Raw genomic sequence first — 20,118 nt, 5'->3', positions numbered from 1 at the left:
AAATGACTCAGAGCAATACTCAATCTCCATAAAACATGATGTACTCACAGCTATATTGCAACGCCCAAGAAGCAACATAACTTGCCGGCAATGAGTACACACCATTATCGATATGTTACCAAATAGTCTTCCATTTGCACTCATGTCATTTAGTTTCAGTCTAGTCGTTTTCCCAGCAATGCCTCTTTAGACCGCATCATTCATAGCCATAGATAACATGCTAAAGTAGCAGACACTAAAACATCAACCTCGTGACATAGTCAAAGGTCTCCTAAGGGCATAAATAAATTAAGGTCACCAATTATAATTTATAGGACTCACACGGTGAGGAAGCAGGGAACCATTCACTCACCTCTACTGTTGGTCATAAAAGCATATGTAGTATGAAATACATGCTACGGTGGAGTTCTCTTTCCAAAGAAAGAGCGTATATCTATTCTCAATTTACCGTACAAATCTTAGTCTAGTCGTTATCTCAGCGCCTAACTCGAGTCCCTCCATTTGCACACTGTCCAAAGCGCCGAAGAGGGTCTCGCATCTGGCTATACCACAAGCTACATGGATTGTGGGTAACCATGCACGATCCTTAGACCTCATCTTAGCTCCCATTAAGGCAACATATATTTTGTGTCTTCCAATTTATCCCTCTCCGGATAAGTATCGAGTAACCCATTGTCTCATCTTTGCTCGCTACCTCTTTGTAGCGCCAAAGACGATCGCTTGTGTGAGTGAGCCGATCTAAGCCTGTCAATATACATTTTCACCATAACTCCTAAATTTATGGTGAATGTGTGTGTTTACCAAAAAATGCTTCCAATCACGCCACATGATCATAGAACACATCAATATCATGTGCATGACGAGCAATACCGTGAGGTACAAAGAAATCACCTGGTTAACAACAAATTATTAAACCACAACTCTCAAGTGGTGTTTAATGACCATTTCTCTTCATGCGCATTCTAATGTGTAGTAACTTTCCAAAACATACTCCTATCAAGAAACTCAATTTTTACATGTAAAAATCCTTTTCACAATCATGAAGTCAGCGATGATTCATCGCGAATCTCATTTAGGTCAAACTCACAATATAAGTCGTAAATTCTAATCAACAAGTCTAACTGCGATTTTTAAGAATCAACAAGGTGACCACAAATGTTATTCAATAAACTTAATTTGTGACTTCAAGGTTTCATATAAATCTCTTGCACTCAACAAAAGCATGTGAGATAATCATTATTTATTTTTCATTTAAGGTAAAGCGATTAGGGCATTTCCCTCCAAAGACAATCATAATAGTCTAGTCATTACTTTTAACGACAATTGCATCACAAACTCACTTAACAAAGTAAGCCATATTTACCCTCTAACAAAATCTTAACTTTTAACTCTCATGAGCAAACCATATTAGAAACACCAAACAGTATAGGCAAAACGAGATTCTTTAGTATTTTCCATCTCATTAATTGTCTATGGATTTTGAACAAGAGCTTCTAGAAACTGTTTTTTTTATAAACAATCTCACAAGACATGAAGCCTCAGCTACTTTTCACAAACCCATGTCCATCACCTCGTAGTATGGAAAATCTCTTATTAGGCGACAATTAATTATCTAAGATAACCAATTCGCAATATCTCTTAGGATGACACTTTTCTTATATTGTCAACAGCGTTCAAAGAACCCCATTTTATTCAATAGGTCATTTAATAAAAAAAAACAACTAGGTACATTGGGTATCTTTGAATAGATGGTTTGTTTAGGCCGCATGTAAACAGTACCAGCAGCATTCATTCGCTTTCTGTACCAAAATAGTACTAGTAACAATCATGCGCTCAAAGTACTTTATGCCTAAATAGCACAAAAGCCAACCATATAATTCTCCTATGAGAATCAGCTATTTAACACCTTCAATAAAAGTTTTCAATAAATATGCGATCAATAGCTATCTAAATGCAACTCAAATTAGTGCCAAGAGATGGATCTATACCTTTATCAACTCCACTTTTCCTTTGTCAATGAGATCAACAACCCCAGGTTGGATCATATAAGTGAAGCAAATCTAAGATTCTATGTTGGGATTCCTACTATGTGAATTTAATACCTTTAGCGGAGCCATATTACAAATATTCTCTTTTAGTATCTAAACGACGAGCGAATATTGATATAAAGCTACCATGCTATTTATGAGGATCCTTATATTCTATAACTTTTGGGAGTCACTAACACAAATGGTACACCTTAACTCAAAGGTATACTCCCACTAGTTGTTGAATTACTTCCACTATTTTCGGTGATCTTATATAAAAAGAATTTTAAAAATATTAAAGTTAAGGTAATGTGGAATGAAACGTGATGAAAACATTCTTTTCAAAAATAAGTGTTATAAAAATCCACAATTCCCCACCCTCACCGAAAATACGATTAATTTTCTTGACTCAACCCAAAAATGATTAAGCTTAGATCCTCTCGATTTTTAATAGAATTTACGTTTGCACAAATTAGTCACTCAACCTTTCTCAAAAGCGAATGAACTCGATCTAAGGAAGACAAATCAGAATTAAGGCTGCAACCCCATATTACATCAACCCATGTGTGATGTAACAACTGCTTTGCGCCATAATTTATTTATAACACCATTCTCAGCAAGTCAATAAACTGTGAGATAATTGTTCTCATCATATAATTCATACGATTGCGATTTTGAAAAAAATTTAGCTGAAAAATATATTTTCATAAAAAAATTTTGGATCGCATTTATATGATGAAACAATATATTTATTATCAAAGTTCTTAGTGTGCATGTATAGGAAGTTTTACATAGAAAATGTTTATATTGCTTTTTCTCTTTGACTCTACTAAACCAAGGAGAGAGATCTCATTAGCGAGAAAATTTTCAATTTCTCAAGCTTCACATCCATCATCCTATACCTCCATGACATATTTTACTATTTCATTTCCCCACTTGAGAAATAATACTACTGAGTCAATGAGTGACCATCCAACTTCTAAACCTCTAGAAATTCTTATTAGCACCACTACTTTCAATAAGTCTTAAATCAAATTAGGTATAGACTTTACTAATATCGCATTAAAAAAAGCGCTAATAAATACATCGTTTTGTGCAACAAGTGCAATATGTGATGTTTTATCTGCTAACTAGCGATATATCTTTATTTCTTGCATACTCAATATTTTTCATATTCTCCTATCCACTATAGAAGAGAAAAGAAAAAAAATTTTACGAGAAATTATCTTAGCCTAAAAGCTATTTTGCATCAGTGCAACCATGAGCAAAATTTTTAGTTTAGGTTTAGATAAGTCATACCTAATTATTTAGACTTTTTGCCACAGTTGTCATGCAAACCTCCAAGGTGCTTGGTATTACTCTCAAGGAGTGCTGCAAAGTTTATATATCTACAAGAACCTATCTGTTCTCGCTAGAGAAAAATAAAACTTGAGCAAGATTACCAGTACTAATACCACATAAAGGTACACTGATAAAATATTTAAAAAATGAATATGCCAACCAAGAATGTCCTCAACACGCTTGCACACTCAGATTTTAATATCCTTACTCGCCAGACATACTAGTAAGTTTTAGAGAGTATGTTCTTATCTATGAGTAATCTAAGTTGCTTTAAGATTATAATGCTCAACCTAAAAAAATAGGAGCAATTAATCTTTGCATTACAAAAATAACGCGCAATTTCTACTATTACCCACAAGATTCTTAAAGGCAAAATAGTGATTTAGCTTTATATGATAGTTGATCCCATCAACTTCTATAAAAATTGTAGTGCATGCGTCCCACGCACACTTCCAATTTTATTCTAGACATTTTAGAGGTTTCACAATAATGATGGTCTAAGACTATCTGACACTCAAAATAATTTTTATTCGTTTCCAACTACTGCTCATGGAGGAGATTAATATAACAACTAAGTCGTATACATAATCTCTAGGCTTTACACTTGGTTATCTCAAAGTTACTAAACTATGCGCATCTTATTGCACACACATCTATGAAATTTGCCGCATTAATCTAAGTTAGAACAAAAATAATTAATACATGTCGCAAGATCGAAAAATCACTAAACTTCGTAATCATCCCTTGCGCCTCAATGTCTAATTATTAATTTCTAACTTAATTTTTGCGCAAATTTATATCGTATAGGAAATTAATTCCAAATCAATCTCAACCATACTCCCACTAGGATAACCAATCTACCAAGTTAGTCACATGAAAAAATAATTTCTTCATTGATTGAAGAAATCAATATGAGCCAATTATAAGTATGGACTAATCAAACTCGGACTACTTAATCCTCTAGTTTATCACATTCCAAAAAAAAAAAAAAAATTGAAGACAATTCTAAAAAATAGTCTAACAATTCAAGTGATAAAATAAGCTCATACAATTATATGTAATCACAATACATGTACAAAAATGATCACTTCACATTTGATCCAAATAATTATTATTCACTAAAAAATAATAATCTAGGCAATTTATAGCTTAAAATAAAAAGCCTATCAATGCGATAAAACATGACATCATAATATTATGGCATGCATGTATTCAATAAGCACATGCAAAAAAAATATTTCAGAAAAAAAAATATTTTATGCCACAATTACATGCTGAATAAATAAAAAACAGCAAATACACTAACAATAATCTCTACCCCAATGGTTGAGCTTATAGTTTTTGTGTGTGAGGTTTTTGTGTTTAAAAAATCACATAGATCTTTTTTCTTCTAATGACAAAAAAAAAAAAAAAAAAATGGATCAAGAGGATGGTCTGGGATGTGCGTCCAGCTTACTGGGCTACAAGCCAAAGGCTGGTCCATTCCATAAATCTCTTGGGCTGCCTCTTGGGCCATCAAAGACAGGCCTCTTTTCTTTTATAACAAAAAACTTTATATTGGCTGGTCCAAGAAAAAATGAATTTAAAAAAAAAAAATGGCTTAAATTCATCTTAGCTAAGAAAATTTCTCAGCCCATAGAAGATTTAAAAACAAACCCAAATCGTTTGTAGTCCAAAGCCCAAAAAAAAAAAAAAAACGACCCAAAAAAAATACAGGCCGAAGATGTTCTAGCCTGTAAATGACAATCCATCCAAGCCCAAATAATCAGTCCATCACAAATGGATTGTTCATCTTCTTCCTCATATGTAACCTACGGTTACTATTCATCATCTTCCTCGACGGTTATAACTTACAGTGCATGTAACGGAAGAAAAATATGCCATGTAACCGCCTCTACCCTGTCTTCCACTCCACAAAGCTCTGCTTACCATGGAAGACAGCGGCTTGCGACTGCGCTGTCTGCATCACCGCCACATCTTGGCAGTTAGAAGCGCTGCAGCCACGTGTTGGGGAGTCGCGGAGCTGCCGTGCTCCTCTGCAGAGAGCAGCGCTTCCGTGGAGGAGCTTGCCACTCTACTAGCAGTAGGGCGTGCCGCTTTCCATGGTGCATTCCTTGGCAGTGTTGCTCCTTTCGGCACTGCCCTGTGCTGCACAGGTGTCCTGCATGCATGCCGCCATGGACGGCCACTTTGGTTAGCGCCACCTTTTCAACGCCACAAGGTGCACCGTTGCACTTGCGTTGCCTCTCCTCGCAGCATTAAAAAAATGGAGTTGCCGTGCTCTGTGCGCGGGAGAGCTCGCAGCACCACCATGGTGCACGTTGCTCTGCGCGCATCAGAGGACAGCGCCTCTGTGGAGGTGCTCGCAGCTCTGCATATAGCAGAGGCGGCCATGCCGCTCCGAGGTGTTTCTCGCACCTCCAGGTGCTCTGCATCCCGTGGCAAATTGTCGCGTGCTGTGGCCCTTCGTGTGTGCTGCGGTGGTGGCACCTTGTTGGTGCGTGCCGTTTTATCCGCTGCACCACGACGATGCCCACAGCTCTGCGCACAGCAGAGCACGTTGCGAGGCATAGTCGCACGCTCATGGGTGCTACGGTGGTATATATGGTCAGAATCACTTCATGCACTTGGGAAAAAATATTTTCGTTACAGAAAAAATATTTCCCTAAAAGAAATCTCCATAGGCACAACAAAACATAAATCGAGAACAACCCAAAAATGTTCTGATACCAATGTTAGAAATACTAGATCAAAATGTACAACAGAAACGATATTACCTCACAGGAAATATCTCGGATCTAGTGCAGTTGTTCCACGGATTCTTCAGCGTCGTTGTTCATCCACAATCTTCTCATCGATGGTGGAGTGTGCTACGTGATAATACCAGAGCAACACTCACACATTACACAGCCTAGATTCCGTGATTAGAGAGAACCGTTTGAGAGAGAAAGATCTTTTTTTTTTTTTTTAAGTGTCACACCCAAAGAGGGGGAGAGACTATGTAAATAGCCTCTCTAGTGTAACCCCCTGGCTGGCCATTAAAGGCCAGCCATCAAACCTCATGAAGTGGATTAAGAGCCACTTCATAACCCCCAAGATGAGGTGAAATGGTACCCACTATGAGTGCCCCTTTCTTACAGGTAGAAATCTGATTGTGAATCTACCTTTCTTCAAGGGCTCTAGCTGATTTTGTCTATGATACCCTCAATCACTCTTTGGATAGCAAAAATGTTTGTGAATGTTTGTGAATAGTAGTAAAAAAATAAATAAAAAGTAATAATAGAATATTGAATAGTAGTAAAAAGTATGTGAAAAGTAATGAATGGTAAAAAAAGTAGATAAAAAATAATAATAAAGTAAAGAATAGTAGTGAGAGTGTTTGAGAGTACTTGAGGTACTCTCATTAGCCAAACCAGATTATTAAGGTACCTAATAAAAGGAGGCAATTGTAAAAAAATAGTAGTGAAAATATTTGAGAGTACTTGAGGTACCTAATAAAAGGATGCAATTGTACTTGTGCTACCCTAATAAAATTTATATTCCTTTTAAGAAGAGCTACGAGAGAAAACCAAGAGATTAGGTACAACTACAATTGCATCCTTTGCGTGTACAAACTCAAAAATTGTAGGGAATGTATCTTTAAAGCTTTGTTCATCACACCATTTGTCGCGTCAAAATTTAACACAAAAACCATCACCTACTACAATACGTGCATGTCTTAGGAATATCTTCTAGCATTTTCTAATATTTATCTACAAACTCACCCCATATGAATAATGTACTTCATTCGAACACCAGCCTATCCAAACATTCTCCTTTGAATCTATAATTTTCTTCCACAGGGCCTTTTTTCTTGTTGGTATTGCCACAATCATTTACTAAAAGAGTAAGGCTTAACTTCATCAAGTTACGAATTATCAATCCACTCTCAGATATTGGTATGCAAACAATTGATCAATTCACCATATGAAAGTATATTCATTATAATATTGAGTATTTATTATCATTTGAGCTAAGTTCTTAATTTATTTTATTTTACATGTCGTGTCGTTGTTTCTCCAATTATACTCTACCGTTGATTATGAATGATAAAATTCTTATTTTACGGGGCTTGATCCTTCACCCATCCACCAAATAAGTCCCAATCAAATGCATAACGACAAGCAATTTGTGAGTTGGTGGCATTTAGTCCATTTAACCCGTGAAATGGACTAACTATTTTAGCTCATTAACTATCTCTAAAACTAACCATTTTAACATAGTCAATGAAGACTGAATGCAATTTCTAAATATGAACTCGAGTCATATCTTGTCCGGCCTGCCTCTAGGGTATGGTAGTGCAAAGACAATAGATAATTGGCTTAAACTCTTATCTTTTTAGATAGATACTTGAAAAAAAAAATGTTTTAGAGTACTTCGATGGATTCTTTATCTTATCTTTTAAAATACATAACCAAAATTTACTTTTTCTATTTTACATACTGACTTTTACAATATGTCATTTATCAGCTTATCTATTTTTTCTCTGTATCATTTAAATATTCTTTTTCTATTCTTTTTAAATATTTCATTTCTACCAATAAATTTACAATATCCATATATTTTTTTTTTATATTTACAATTTATTTTTATATACAATGTAAAATAATTCAGTCCTATACATGTAAAACAAAAATATATAAGCCAATAAAAATTAAAAATAAAATCAAATATAAAAAAATTGGTTTAAAAATAATTCCAAGATATTTTTTAAAAGAAAATGAAATATGTGTTTTAAATTATGAACAATAAAAAGAATTTACTTACATGATAAAAATCAAAGTAAATAAAAATGAGGGAGTAAATGAAATATCAACAATAAAAAAATTTTTACCAGATGAACAGTACTCGTTATATGTAGCGGGGTACTGTAGCTAATCATATTTTACAATTCATTTTACATAATTGGAAGGAGCTTCTTTTTAGAACAATTCTTCAAATTATTTATATTTTTTGTATAATACAAAAGTCATTGGGAGTGCTCTAGCTATAAAAAAAAATTTCATAAAAATAAATATACAAACTGACGTGACTTGATGTAATACATTAGATTTTAAAATTATTTTTATTATAAAATAGATTTAACGTATCATATTAACCCATATAAATAGACTTTAGGTAAAGTCCAATATCTATTTTCCTTACCAAATTTGAGCTTGAAGTCTGAAACGTCTTTAGGCATAACCAAAAGTGAGTATAAAGGATGAATGAGAACATCATTATCATTATGTTAGGTCCATTTCCTGTTAACTACATTCAGGATAAAGTGATCTATTATTGTCATTAATTTATTAAAGCATGCAATTAGTTTTGTTCGGCTAAGCCCATGTCATTGTTCATAGGGTAGAATCTTGGACTGGACTAAACCAAGATCTATATGAAATTAACGGTTCTCCTTATAAATTATCTAGCCCACAACTTCACTACGGATATAGATACTCTTAAATATTTGTTTAAATTTAAGGATTTAAATAAAAAAGAGAGATACACATAAAGTAAATCATATCTTGTATTTTTTTTACAAAAAAAAAAAAAAGAGAATGATACTCTAATTTTATTAATCAATCATCGCTTATAACGGATAAATACCTTTTATACAAAGAAAAACAAGGGATTAAAATTTTAAAACCAAGATCTTATAAAAAGCTATAATTATTAATAAAAGAGAGACCCTCCAAAGTGAATATAAAGCTAGTTCAAAAAAAAATATATATATATATATATATAAATAAAGCATTTACACCCTCCAATAAGAATATCACACCTAAAATAACGTAGCTCACAAATTTGAATGTACTTCATCAAAGTTGTCCATCGTCATTTATGATAGGGGATTAAGAAATTCGGCTATCAAAATCTGAGTTTGTATCCCTACGCCATATAGTAGTAAGTAAGTTCATGATCTGTGCGTCTCATAATTTATAACGAAAAAATAGCTAGCTCATAAATTCGGCATACAAGTAGCTAACTCACAAAGTACTTAATGACAGGAATTAGAATTTTCTTACGTACGTACCCTAGTACTTTTAGATGAAGTGGGTGCATGCCATTTCATCACTTGCACATAAAAATCAAGTAGTTTTACAATGAATTAAGCTAGTCCTACAATTAAAGCTGTATATTTACATATTAGGACATAAGGCCGTCAAGGAAAATAAAAACCTATACAATATATAGCAACTATATATCCAAGGTGGCAGAATCGTCAACTTCATTGCAACTCTCAACTTGGATTTATAAAACGCAACATGAGCTTAATTCCATCGGGTAATTGTCTATACGAAATAACACCCACCCAAAGTCCCAAATCAACATACAATTCAGCGATCATGAGGACTTGGGGGAATAAGAGCAATGACTTACCAATGACTTACTAATTGACTTACCAATGAGGTACGCAAAAGAAAGAGAGAAAAAGAGTGTGTTACGGAGAGAGAGAGCTCGAAGATATATATGGTAGAGAAGTTGGAGGATGCCCATATACATACCCAAATCCATGTCATGACTGATCATGAGGCTATGGTCCAGTGGAGGGCATTTTCGTCAGTTCAGTACCTTCTAGCTAGGACTCCCCTTAACTGTCTCGCTGATGTAGATTTGGGTATATATATGGGCATCCTCCAACTTCTCTACCATATATATCTTCGAGCTCTCTCTCTCCGTAACACCTCTTTTTCTCTCTTTCTTTTGCGTACCTCATTGGTAAGTCAATTGGATGCTTCTCTCTCTCTCTCTCTCTCAAATTGCGTGTTGTCATGGTTTATAGCAGGAAGTGCTAGTTTCTTAAGCATGAATATTTCTAATTGCAAATTATAGTGGAGGATACATCTTACAGAGTCATGATCATGACATGATAAGATGATTTTGATTTGCAAGAGAAATTTAAAAAATTGAATCTTGCAAGTCAAATATTCCAACATCAATAATGTAGATTGTACCCCGTGATCTATGCAAGCACGCTGGTAGAATCATGACTTATTTTAATTTTCTTTAATTGGAGCTATGTGCGACATGAGTCATGCTAGCTAGATTTGTGATCAATGTGAAGAATTGTTATATTAATTATACTATTTGATTTGATTTAATTTAATGGCACACGTACATAATTTGCTTACTATGATTTGGGTGCTAATTGGGTACTGTTTGTGTGTGTCTCCCCTATGGGAGTACTTTTATTGGGATATAGTGGTAGCTAGGAATAAGATGTGTTTGCGTTTTTAGCAATGGGATTCTCAGTTTAACTATGGGTATGTGAGTCTACATGGAAACTGATTAATTTTGATTCTAGCTGCTTGTTTTGTTCTCGGCATTTTATTTTGATTTGGTTATGTTTGGTTGCATGGAAAAAGTGGAAGCAAAAGAAAACTTGAAGCTTATATCGATCTTTTGCAGTTTAGTAATTTCTAAAATGCTAGCGAGGACCACTTTTTTCGACAAGTAATTCTACAAGATGTATACTGCTCTTTTCCTTCAGTTTGTAAGCAACCAAATGAAGACTGGCAGTATCCTTACTGTGAGATGAGATCTTTCTTCTATATATATATATATATATATATATATTTACAATGCATGGGAGATTTTTTATTTGTTGTGGGAATATGTTTCTATGTATCTGCCTTGCGCGTTTTTCTTTCTTTCTTTCTTTTTACTAAAAATTTAATCAAATCATGGCAAAGTACATAGTTGTAATGTTTTTTTCTTTGTAGGCACTGGTTTGAGATGGCAAATTATACCCCAAAGAACATCCTTGTTACTGGGGCTGCTGGTTTCATTGCATCCCATGTTGTCAACCGGCTCATTCGTAACTACTCTGACTACAAAATCATCGTGCTTGACAAGCTTGATTACTGCTCAAATATGAAAAACCTCCTTCCCTCTAAATCATCTCCAAATATGAAGTTTGTCAAAGGAGACATTGGCAGTGCTGACCTTGTCAACTACCTCCTCGTCACCGAATCTATCGACACCGTAATGCACTTTGCAGCCCAGACCCATGTTGACAACTCGTTTGGTAACAGCTTTGAGTTTACCAAGAACAACATCGCTGGTACCCATGTCCTTTTAGAAGCCTGCAAGACCACTGGCCAGATCAAGAGGTTCATCCATGTTAGTACAGACGAGGTCTATGGGGAGACAGATGAGGATGCTGTTGTCGGAAACCACGAGGCTTCTCAACTCCTCCCAACAAATCCATACTCTGCATCAAAAGCTGGAGCAGAAATGCTAGTTATGGCATATGGTAGATCATATGGATTACCTGTGATAACGACACGCGGGAATAATGTTTATGGGCCCAACCAGTTTCCTGAGAAATTAATACCAAAGTTCATCCTCTTGGCCATGCAAGGGAAGCATCTTCCAATTCACGGCGATGGGTCTAATGTAAGGAGTTATTTATATTGCGAGGATGTTGCCGAGGCTTTTGAAGTCATTCTTCATGAGGGAGAGGTAGGTCATGTTTACAATATTGGGACAACGGAGGAAATGAGAGTTATTGATGTGGCCACAGATATATGCAAACTTTTCTCAAAGGACCCAGCGACAAACATCAAGTTTGTTGAGAACAGACCATTTAATGACCAAAGGTATTTTCTAGATGATCAGAAGCTACGTAAATTGGGATGGTCTGCGCGGACTACTTGGGAAGAAGGGCTGAAGAAGACCATGAAATGGTACGTCAACAATCCTAATTGGTGGGGTGACGTCTCCGGGGCACTGCTTCCTCATCCAAGAATGCTGATGATGCCTGGTCAGACTGAGGGACATTTAAATGGTTCAGAAGATGGCAACTTTGCATCTCATGATGTCTCAAGTAATACCTTGTTGCCGCGGGATCCATCTTCCAAACGAAGTGGCTTTCCTAAAAACCTTTCCTTGAAGTTCTTGATCTACGGTAGAACTGGTTGGGTTGGGGGTCAGCTTGGAAAGTTATGTGAAAAACAAGGAATTCCATTTGAATACGGAAGAGGGCGTCTAGAGGATCGGTCATCACTTTTGGCAGATATTCGTAATGTTAAGCCAACCCATGTTTTTAATGCTGCTGGTGTGACTGGTAAACCTAATGCAGATTGGTGCGAGTCTCATAAGGCAGAAACAATTCGCACGAATGTTGCTGGAGCCTTAACCTTAGCAGAAGTTTGCAGAGAGCATGGACTCTTGATGATGCATTTTTCTACAGGGTGTATATACGAGTATGATGCTGCACATCCTGAAGGATCTGGCATTGGATTTACAGAGAATGACAAACCCAATTTTGCCGGTTCTTTCTTTTCCAAAACCCGGGCCATGGTAATTTATTAAGAATCATTGTGCCTATTTCTATATCTTTTTTGAGATTATGTGTTTGCCCTAATAAGTTCATTTTGATTTTTAACCAGGTTGAGGAGCTGTTGAAAGAATATGACAATGTCTGCACTTTAAGAGGTCGGATGGCAATATCATCTGACCTAAACAATCCACGCAACTTCATAATTAAGATTTCTCGTTATAGCAAAGTGGTTAACATCCTAAATAGCATGACTGTCTTGGATGAGCTTCTACCCATTTCAATTGAGATGGCAAAGCGAAATTTGAAGGGTATATGGAACTTCACAAACCCTGGGGTATTGAGCCACAATGATGTTCTCGAGATGTATAAGCGATACATTGACCCTGACTTCAAGTGGGCAAACTTCACACTTGAAGAACAGGCCAAGGTCCTCGCGTCTGCTCGAAGTAACACTGAGTTGGATGCAACGAAGTTGAAGACAGAGTTCCCCGAGTTGCTATCTATCAGGCAGTCGCTAATTAAATATGTCTTTGGACCCAACATGAAAAACTTCACAGAATAATCAACACTTCAGCTGTGTCTTAGACCTCGTGCCATTATTATTTCCAGCATTGCATAAAGTCACGAGGGTAATCCTATTAGGTCGTCTTCTTCCATTTTTCTCTACTTATTGTACGTATTTAATAATTGATAATGACCAAACCAGAAGCTTTGGTATTCTCTTCAAGATAAATTATTCAGAGGATGAAAACTTTTTTTGATCATTAGAGAAGAATTTTAACAATCTAGTGAATGAAAACTGAATGCAATTTCTAAACATGGACTTGAGCCAATATATAGACGATTCGCATAAGTCTTATCTTTGTAGCATGGTTCCATGCTTAGATACTTGACAAAATGATATCCCATCCACCAAACCACATGTGAGTCCGCCTCTTATCTTCAAGCCAACACCCTCGTGCGACATGAACTACTTGAGGTAAAGTCCATCTATATTCCATACCAATCAATACGAGCTTGAAGCCTGAAACCTCTTCAGGCATAATCAAAAGGGAGTATAAAGGATGTGTGAGAACATCAATATATGTTAGCTCCATTTCCTGTTAACCTAATTGATCAGTAATCTAGGGATAAAGTGAAATTGTTGTCATTAATTTATTAATCTAAAATTAGAAGTTATACATTTACAATCAATCCATAACCATTTCACAACTTATTAATAAAATAAAATATTTTTTTTTTAAAAAAAAAAATAAGCACACTAAGTTTTAAAAAAATTAAAATTAAAATTTTATTAGATGTTTATGTAAAAGTTAATGTATAATAGTCAGATCTTTTATATTTTCTTTTATCCAAAACTCCAAATGCCTTGTAAATATCAATAAGAGAAATTATATTTATGAGTAGGTGTGAATATCTATAAGAATAGAATAATTATGTCAATAATAATTAGGATTTTTTCTTGTTTTTGTTTTCTAAAATGAGTAAAAAACGGACTGGACCTGCATCGGCAATGGACGGGACTATCTTCGGCCTGTTGGGTACGCAGTGGGGTTGCATGTATGCATGCTTGCCGCCCACAGATGACAAAGCTTTGCAACTTTTCAAGGTTATCTAGGCAGATCCAAAAATACACAGCATAGTCCACCAAACCAGAATTTGTTTGACTAAGCCCATGGCATTATTATAGGGGTAGACTCTTGGACTGGATTAAGCTAATTAAGGTCTATTCAAATCAATGGGTCTCTTTATAAATTACCTAGCCCACGTACAACTTCATATCAAGGATTCTTTCAAGCTTTTATTTAAATTTTAAAATAAAAACATAGACACGTAAAGTAATTCATGCCTTACAATTGGCTAAAAAACTACACATTCCCTATGTGTTAAAAGTACAAATCGGATTTCAACAATAAAATCATGGGTAGTAGTGAAAGGGTACTATAGCTCACAAATTTGATTGTTCTTCATTAAGGTTGTCCATCGTCATTTATGATAGGGGATTAAGAAATTCGGCTATTCATATAGTTTAGTTATACCTCATTTATAACGGAAAAAATGGCTACCTTGTAAATTCGGCACAACTAGCTCACAAACTTAAATGGCATTAGAATTTTTTTTACCCTAATAATGAAGTGGGTGCCATTTCATCAAAGGAATATTAAGGCCTTGTTTGGTTATGCAGTTCAGATCATAAGATTAGATGTTTTTGTTGAAAATTAAATAAAATATTGTTATAATATAAATTTTTAATATTATTTTTATTTTGAGATTTGAAAAAATTGAATTATTTATTATATTTTATGTGAGAGTATAAAAAAATTGTAATTATGAGACAAGATAAGATGATTTGATTTTGTGTAACCAAATCAGCCGTAATTAAGTTTTACAATGAAGCTAATCCTTCAATGATAATAAAGTACAATGATCTACACAAAACACAATAAACCAACAATTGCAGCTGTGAATTTACATATTAGGATAGGCCTCAAGCAAAATAAACAATTACAATAGCAACTATCCAAGGCTTGGATTGGATTTATAAACAACTAGTATTGTCAACTTCATTACAACCCTCGACTTGGATTTATAAATTAAGCGCAACTTGAGCTTCGTGTAATTTTCTAAGCTATTTGAAGGAATTTATACCAAATACTATTCACATGATATAATTTGATTCGTAAAATTTAAATTTTTAAATTTATTTTTTAATTAAATTATACCGCATAAATAGTGTATAATGTAAAATTTCTCAAATAAAATTATTCAATTGTCTATATGAAACTACACCCAAATTAACATACGAAACAACATCCAAAGCAACAATTCAGATCTACAAATTACAATGAGGACTAGAAGCAATGGCGGAACCAAAAATTTTTCTTAGGGGCCGACTTTTCTATCGCTCGAAATGTTTATATAAAATAAAAAAATATTACAAAATCATAAAGCATAATTGTATATAAAATTAAATCTCAACAATTTGTCAAATAATGTAGTAATAAAATTTTAAACACACAACTTAATGTCTGTTTCAGATTTTTTACGACAATATTTTATAGAATAATATTTATCCATTATTATTTTTGTAAATATGAAGTATTTGGAAATTATTTTCTTCAAAGAAATTATCAAATGATCTTTTGGAATGTCATCTTTTATTCTAATATATAAGTTAGTTTATCAAATTTCATGAAAAATCTATCTATTTTGGTGTCACATTAAGCATAGAATACCATAATTGAGACCTTAAATAAAATTTTTCTTGCTCAATGAAATTTAGGGAATAAATCATCTCCACTATTTTTCATATAAATCATCAATCTTAAATAGTTTTTCTTGCATTTTCACTTTAGATTCTATATTAAGAAACTTAATATTATATAATAAAAAACTTTGAGGGTTAGTGTTAATAGTTTATTATTTCTCCTAAACTTAGTTTTAATTTAATTTTAATGGGGTCACATCCTTGAAAATAGATAATATATAAAAATTATTCAAAATCTAGGGGTTACAGGAAAAAATTATAGAGACATTTCCATATATATTGAAATTTTACAAAAGTTTAGAAAGCATATAGGAATAAGAAAGTTATAAACTTTTTTGAGGGGCCAATTTCTATATACATGAAACGATGAAATTATATATAAAATTTAGAGACTATTTTGAATTATTTTAAATTTTGAAAAAATTTTAAGAGGCCATGTGCCCCCCTTTTAAGCCCTATCTAAATCCGCCACTGACTAGAAGGAATAAATAGGATAATAGAATCCCTAGATTTGCAAACTTCTCAAGACTCCTAGGTTTTTGCTCAAGACTACAACAGAATAAGAGTTTTTCTATATACAAGCAAGTTTACGTACCAATTTGCGTACTAATGTTGTTGACTTCATATTCTAAATTCAAATTAGCACTGTTTTCAATAAAATATATTTTTTGACCAATCATATTAAATGAGTGCGTGTATTAGTGCGTGGAATCGCTTACAATTAGATTTTTCTGCAGAATAAAGATTTATCAATTAAAAGATTTTATAAAATTATTCAAAAACCCTAGATATAGGCTGTACCTTAACCAGTCCACAAAGGGGCCGAAAAACTGTCATCGAATAGATGTTGATGGAGAGTGGTAGAGGCGTCGATAGAATACCATGTTTGGACATGATCAAGCCTTATGCATCCAGAAATCTAGAGAAATCAACTTCAAATCAGAGGTGTCATGACGTAGATGATAACAATAAAAAAAGAGTAGTAATAAACATACAACACTTCTTACAACACATTATAAAATAAGGGTATTTTTATAAAATGATGTTAGTTTTATAAGATATTTTACAAACATATCGTTCATTTTAAAATATTATTGTATAAAATGTTGTATAAAGTATTGTGTATTTATCATTTTTATAAAAAAAATATGCTTGACCTAGCTTTGGACGAAGATAGAAAAATGGCAGAGCACTGTGACCCATTGACAAAGCGTTCGACACGTGAAGGTTTGATCTGAGAGAGGGTGACGGAAAAATGAGATTTTGGGAGCACTGGCAGCGGTCTCCGTAAAATGAAGAAATGTCTAAAATTTGAATGGATTGGGAGTTAAAACACTGGCATTAGATTCTCAAAACTCGAACTTTGACCTAGAGTAAATTTATTTTCGTCCCACTATTCATAAGTCTATTCCATTATTTTATTACAAATTACAGGAGACTATATATTAGTTTGGATTTGAAAACTAGTTTGAGAAATGTGTTTGTTGAGTAATTAGGTTGAGAAAAAAAATAATTGGAAAACAATAATATAAGTATCAAATTAAATTATTAATGTATATATGGTTAGTATTATTGTAAAATATGAAAAAAAAAATTTAAAAATATCATTATTAAAAAAAATAATATTATGTTATATTTTGATGAATCCAATAGCTAATTCAATGTAAAATTATGGATAAGGAGGTTTTGAATTTAAGAAAAAGATGTATTTTTCATCAAATTTTGAATATGACTTAGCTTTATCGTTTGTTTTCAGAGATGAGATGAGATGAGATGAGATTAAAGTTAAAAAGTTGAATAAAATATTGTTAGAATATATTTTTTAATATTATTTTTGTTTTGGGATTTGAAAAAATTGAATTGTTTATTTTATTTTGTGTGGGAATTTAGAAAAGTTGTAATGATGAAGTGAGATGAGATAAGATGAGATGAGATGTTTCTTGAAAACAAACGAGGCTGCTGGGTTCATTGCATCCCTTGTTGTCAACCGGCTCATTCGTAACTACTCTGACTACAAAATCATCGTGCTTGATAAGCTTGATTACTGCTCAAATATGAAAAACCTCATTCCCTCTAAATCATCTCCCAATATGAAGTTTGTCAAAGGGGACATTGGCAGTGCTGACCTTGTCAACTATCTCCTCATCACCGAATCTATCGACACCATAATGCACTCTGCAGCCCAGACTTATGCTGACAACTCGTTTGGTAACAGCTTTGAGTTTGTCAAGAACAATATCGCTGGTACCCATGTCCTTTTAGAAGCCTGCAAGGCCACTGGCCAGATCAAGAGGTTCATCCATGTTAGTACTGACGAGGCCTATGGGGAAACAGATGAGGATGCTGTTGTCGGAAACCACGAGGCTTCTCAACTCCTCCCAACAAATCCATACTCTGCATCAAAAGCTGGAGCAGAAATGCTTGTTATGGCATATGGTAGATCATATGGATTACCTGTGATAACGACACGTGGGAATAATGTTTATGGGCCCAACCAGTTTCCTGAGAAATTAATACCAAAGTTCATCCTCTTGGCCATGCAAGGAAGCATCTTCCAATTCACGGCGATGGATCTCATGTAAGGAGCTATTTATATTGCGAGGATGTTGCCGAGGCTTTTGAAGTTATTCTTCATGCGGGAGAGGTAGGTCATGTTTACAATATTGGGACAACGGAAGAAATGAGAGTTATTGATGTGGCCAAAGATATATGCAAACTTTTCTCAAAAAACCCAGCGACAAACATCAAGTTTGTTGAGAACAGACCATTTAATGACCGAAGGTATTTTCTAGATGATCAGAAGCTACGTAAATTGGGATGGTCTGCGCGGACTACTTGGGAAGAAGGGCTGAAGAAGACCATGGAATGGTACGTCAACAATCCTGATTGGTGGGGTGACATCTCCGGGGCACTGCTTCCTCACCCTAGAATGCTGATGATGCCTGATCAGACTGAGGGACATTTAAATGGTTCAGAAGATGGCAACTTTGCATCTCATGATGTCTCAAGTAATACCTTGTTGCGGGATCCATCTTCCAAACGAAGTGGCTTTCCTAAAAAACATTCCTTGAAGTTCTTGATCTACGGTAGAACTGGTTGGGTTGGGGGTCAGCTTGGAAAGTTATGTGAAAAACAAGGAATTCCATTTGAATACGGAGAGGGCGTCTAGAGGATCGGTCATCACTTTTGGCAGATATTCGTAATGTTAAGCCAACCCATGTTTTTAATGCTGCCGGTGTGACTGGTAAACCTAATGCAGATTGGTGAAAGTCTCACAAGGCAAAAACAATTCGCACGAATGTTACTGGAGCCTTAACCTTAGCAGAAGTCTGCAGAGATCATGGACTCTTGATGATGCATTTTTCTACGGGGTGTATATACGAGTATGATGGTGCACATCCTGAAGGATCTGGCATTGGATTTACAGAGAATGACAAACCCAATTTCGCCGATTCTTTCTTTTCCAAAACCAAGGCCATGGTAATTTATTAAGAATCATTGTGTTTATTTATATATCTTTTTTGAGATTATGCGTTTGCCCTAATAAGTTCATTTTGATTTCAAACCAGGCTGAAGAGCTGTGGAAAGAATATGACAATGCATGCACTTTAGGAGGTCGGATGGCAATATTATCTGACCTAAACAATCCACGCAACTTCATAATTAAGATTTCTCGTTATAGCAAAGTGAACATCCTACATAGCATGACTGGCTTGGATGAGCTTCTACCCATTTCAATTGAGATGGCAAAGCGAAATTTGAAGGGTATATGGAACTTCACAAATCCCGGGGTATTGAGCCACAATGATGTTCTCGAGATGTACAAGCGACACATTGACCCTGACTTCAAGTGGGCAAACTTCACACTTGAAGAACATGCCAAGGTCCTCGCTTCTGCTCGAAGCAACACTGAGTTGGATGCAACGAAGTTGAAGACACAGTTCCCCGAGTTGCTATCTATCTAGGAGTCGCTAATTAAATGTCTTTGAACCCAACATGAAAAACTTCACAGAATAATCAACACTTCTTTGTCTTAGACCTCGTGACTGACCTCAGCATTCTGGACTAGGTGATATGATTTCAGCTTCCCCTCTTAACGTTTGTCAGCTCTCCCAATAATTATTCATCCTTAGCTTCATGTCATTTTTATTTCCACTATTGCATAAGGTCGTGAG

At 34.7% G+C, this 20,118-nt stretch overlaps 1 protein-coding gene and 1 pseudogene across 2 annotated transcripts; both read left to right on the top strand.

Moving 5' to 3' along the window:
* Positions 1-10,010: 10,010 nt before the first annotated feature.
* On the top strand, positions 10,011-20,118 carry LOC121236752 (trifunctional UDP-glucose 4,6-dehydratase/UDP-4-keto-6-deoxy-D-glucose 3,5-epimerase/UDP-4-keto-L-rhamnose-reductase RHM1-like). 2 transcript variants are annotated; one of them, XM_041133194.1, is made up of 4 exons: positions 10,011-10,109; positions 11,114-12,695; positions 12,785-13,249; positions 19,970-20,118. In XM_041133194.1, the coding sequence occupies exons 2-3, from the start codon at positions 11,127-11,129 to the stop codon at positions 13,235-13,237; spliced, it is 2,022 nt and encodes a 673-aa protein (XP_040989128.1). In that variant the 5' UTR covers positions 10,011-10,109; positions 11,114-11,126; the 3' UTR covers positions 13,238-13,249; positions 19,970-20,118. The 2 variants fall into 2 exon arrangements, with proteins under 2 accessions (XP_040989128.1, XP_040989127.1); XM_041133193.1 differs by lacking the exon at positions 19,970-20,118 and having other exon boundaries at positions 12,785-13,402.
* Positions 14,189-19,976, top strand: LOC121236685 (annotated as a pseudogene).

This window comes from Juglans microcarpa x Juglans regia, chromosome 6S (genome assembly GCF_004785595.1).
Source record: "Juglans microcarpa x Juglans regia isolate MS1-56 chromosome 6S, Jm3101_v1.0, whole genome shotgun sequence".
NCBI lineage: Eukaryota > Viridiplantae > Streptophyta > Magnoliopsida > Fagales > Juglandaceae > Juglans > Juglans microcarpa x Juglans regia.
Note: the sequence above shows the minus strand (reverse complement) of the source record. Positions and strands in the feature narration are given on the sequence as shown.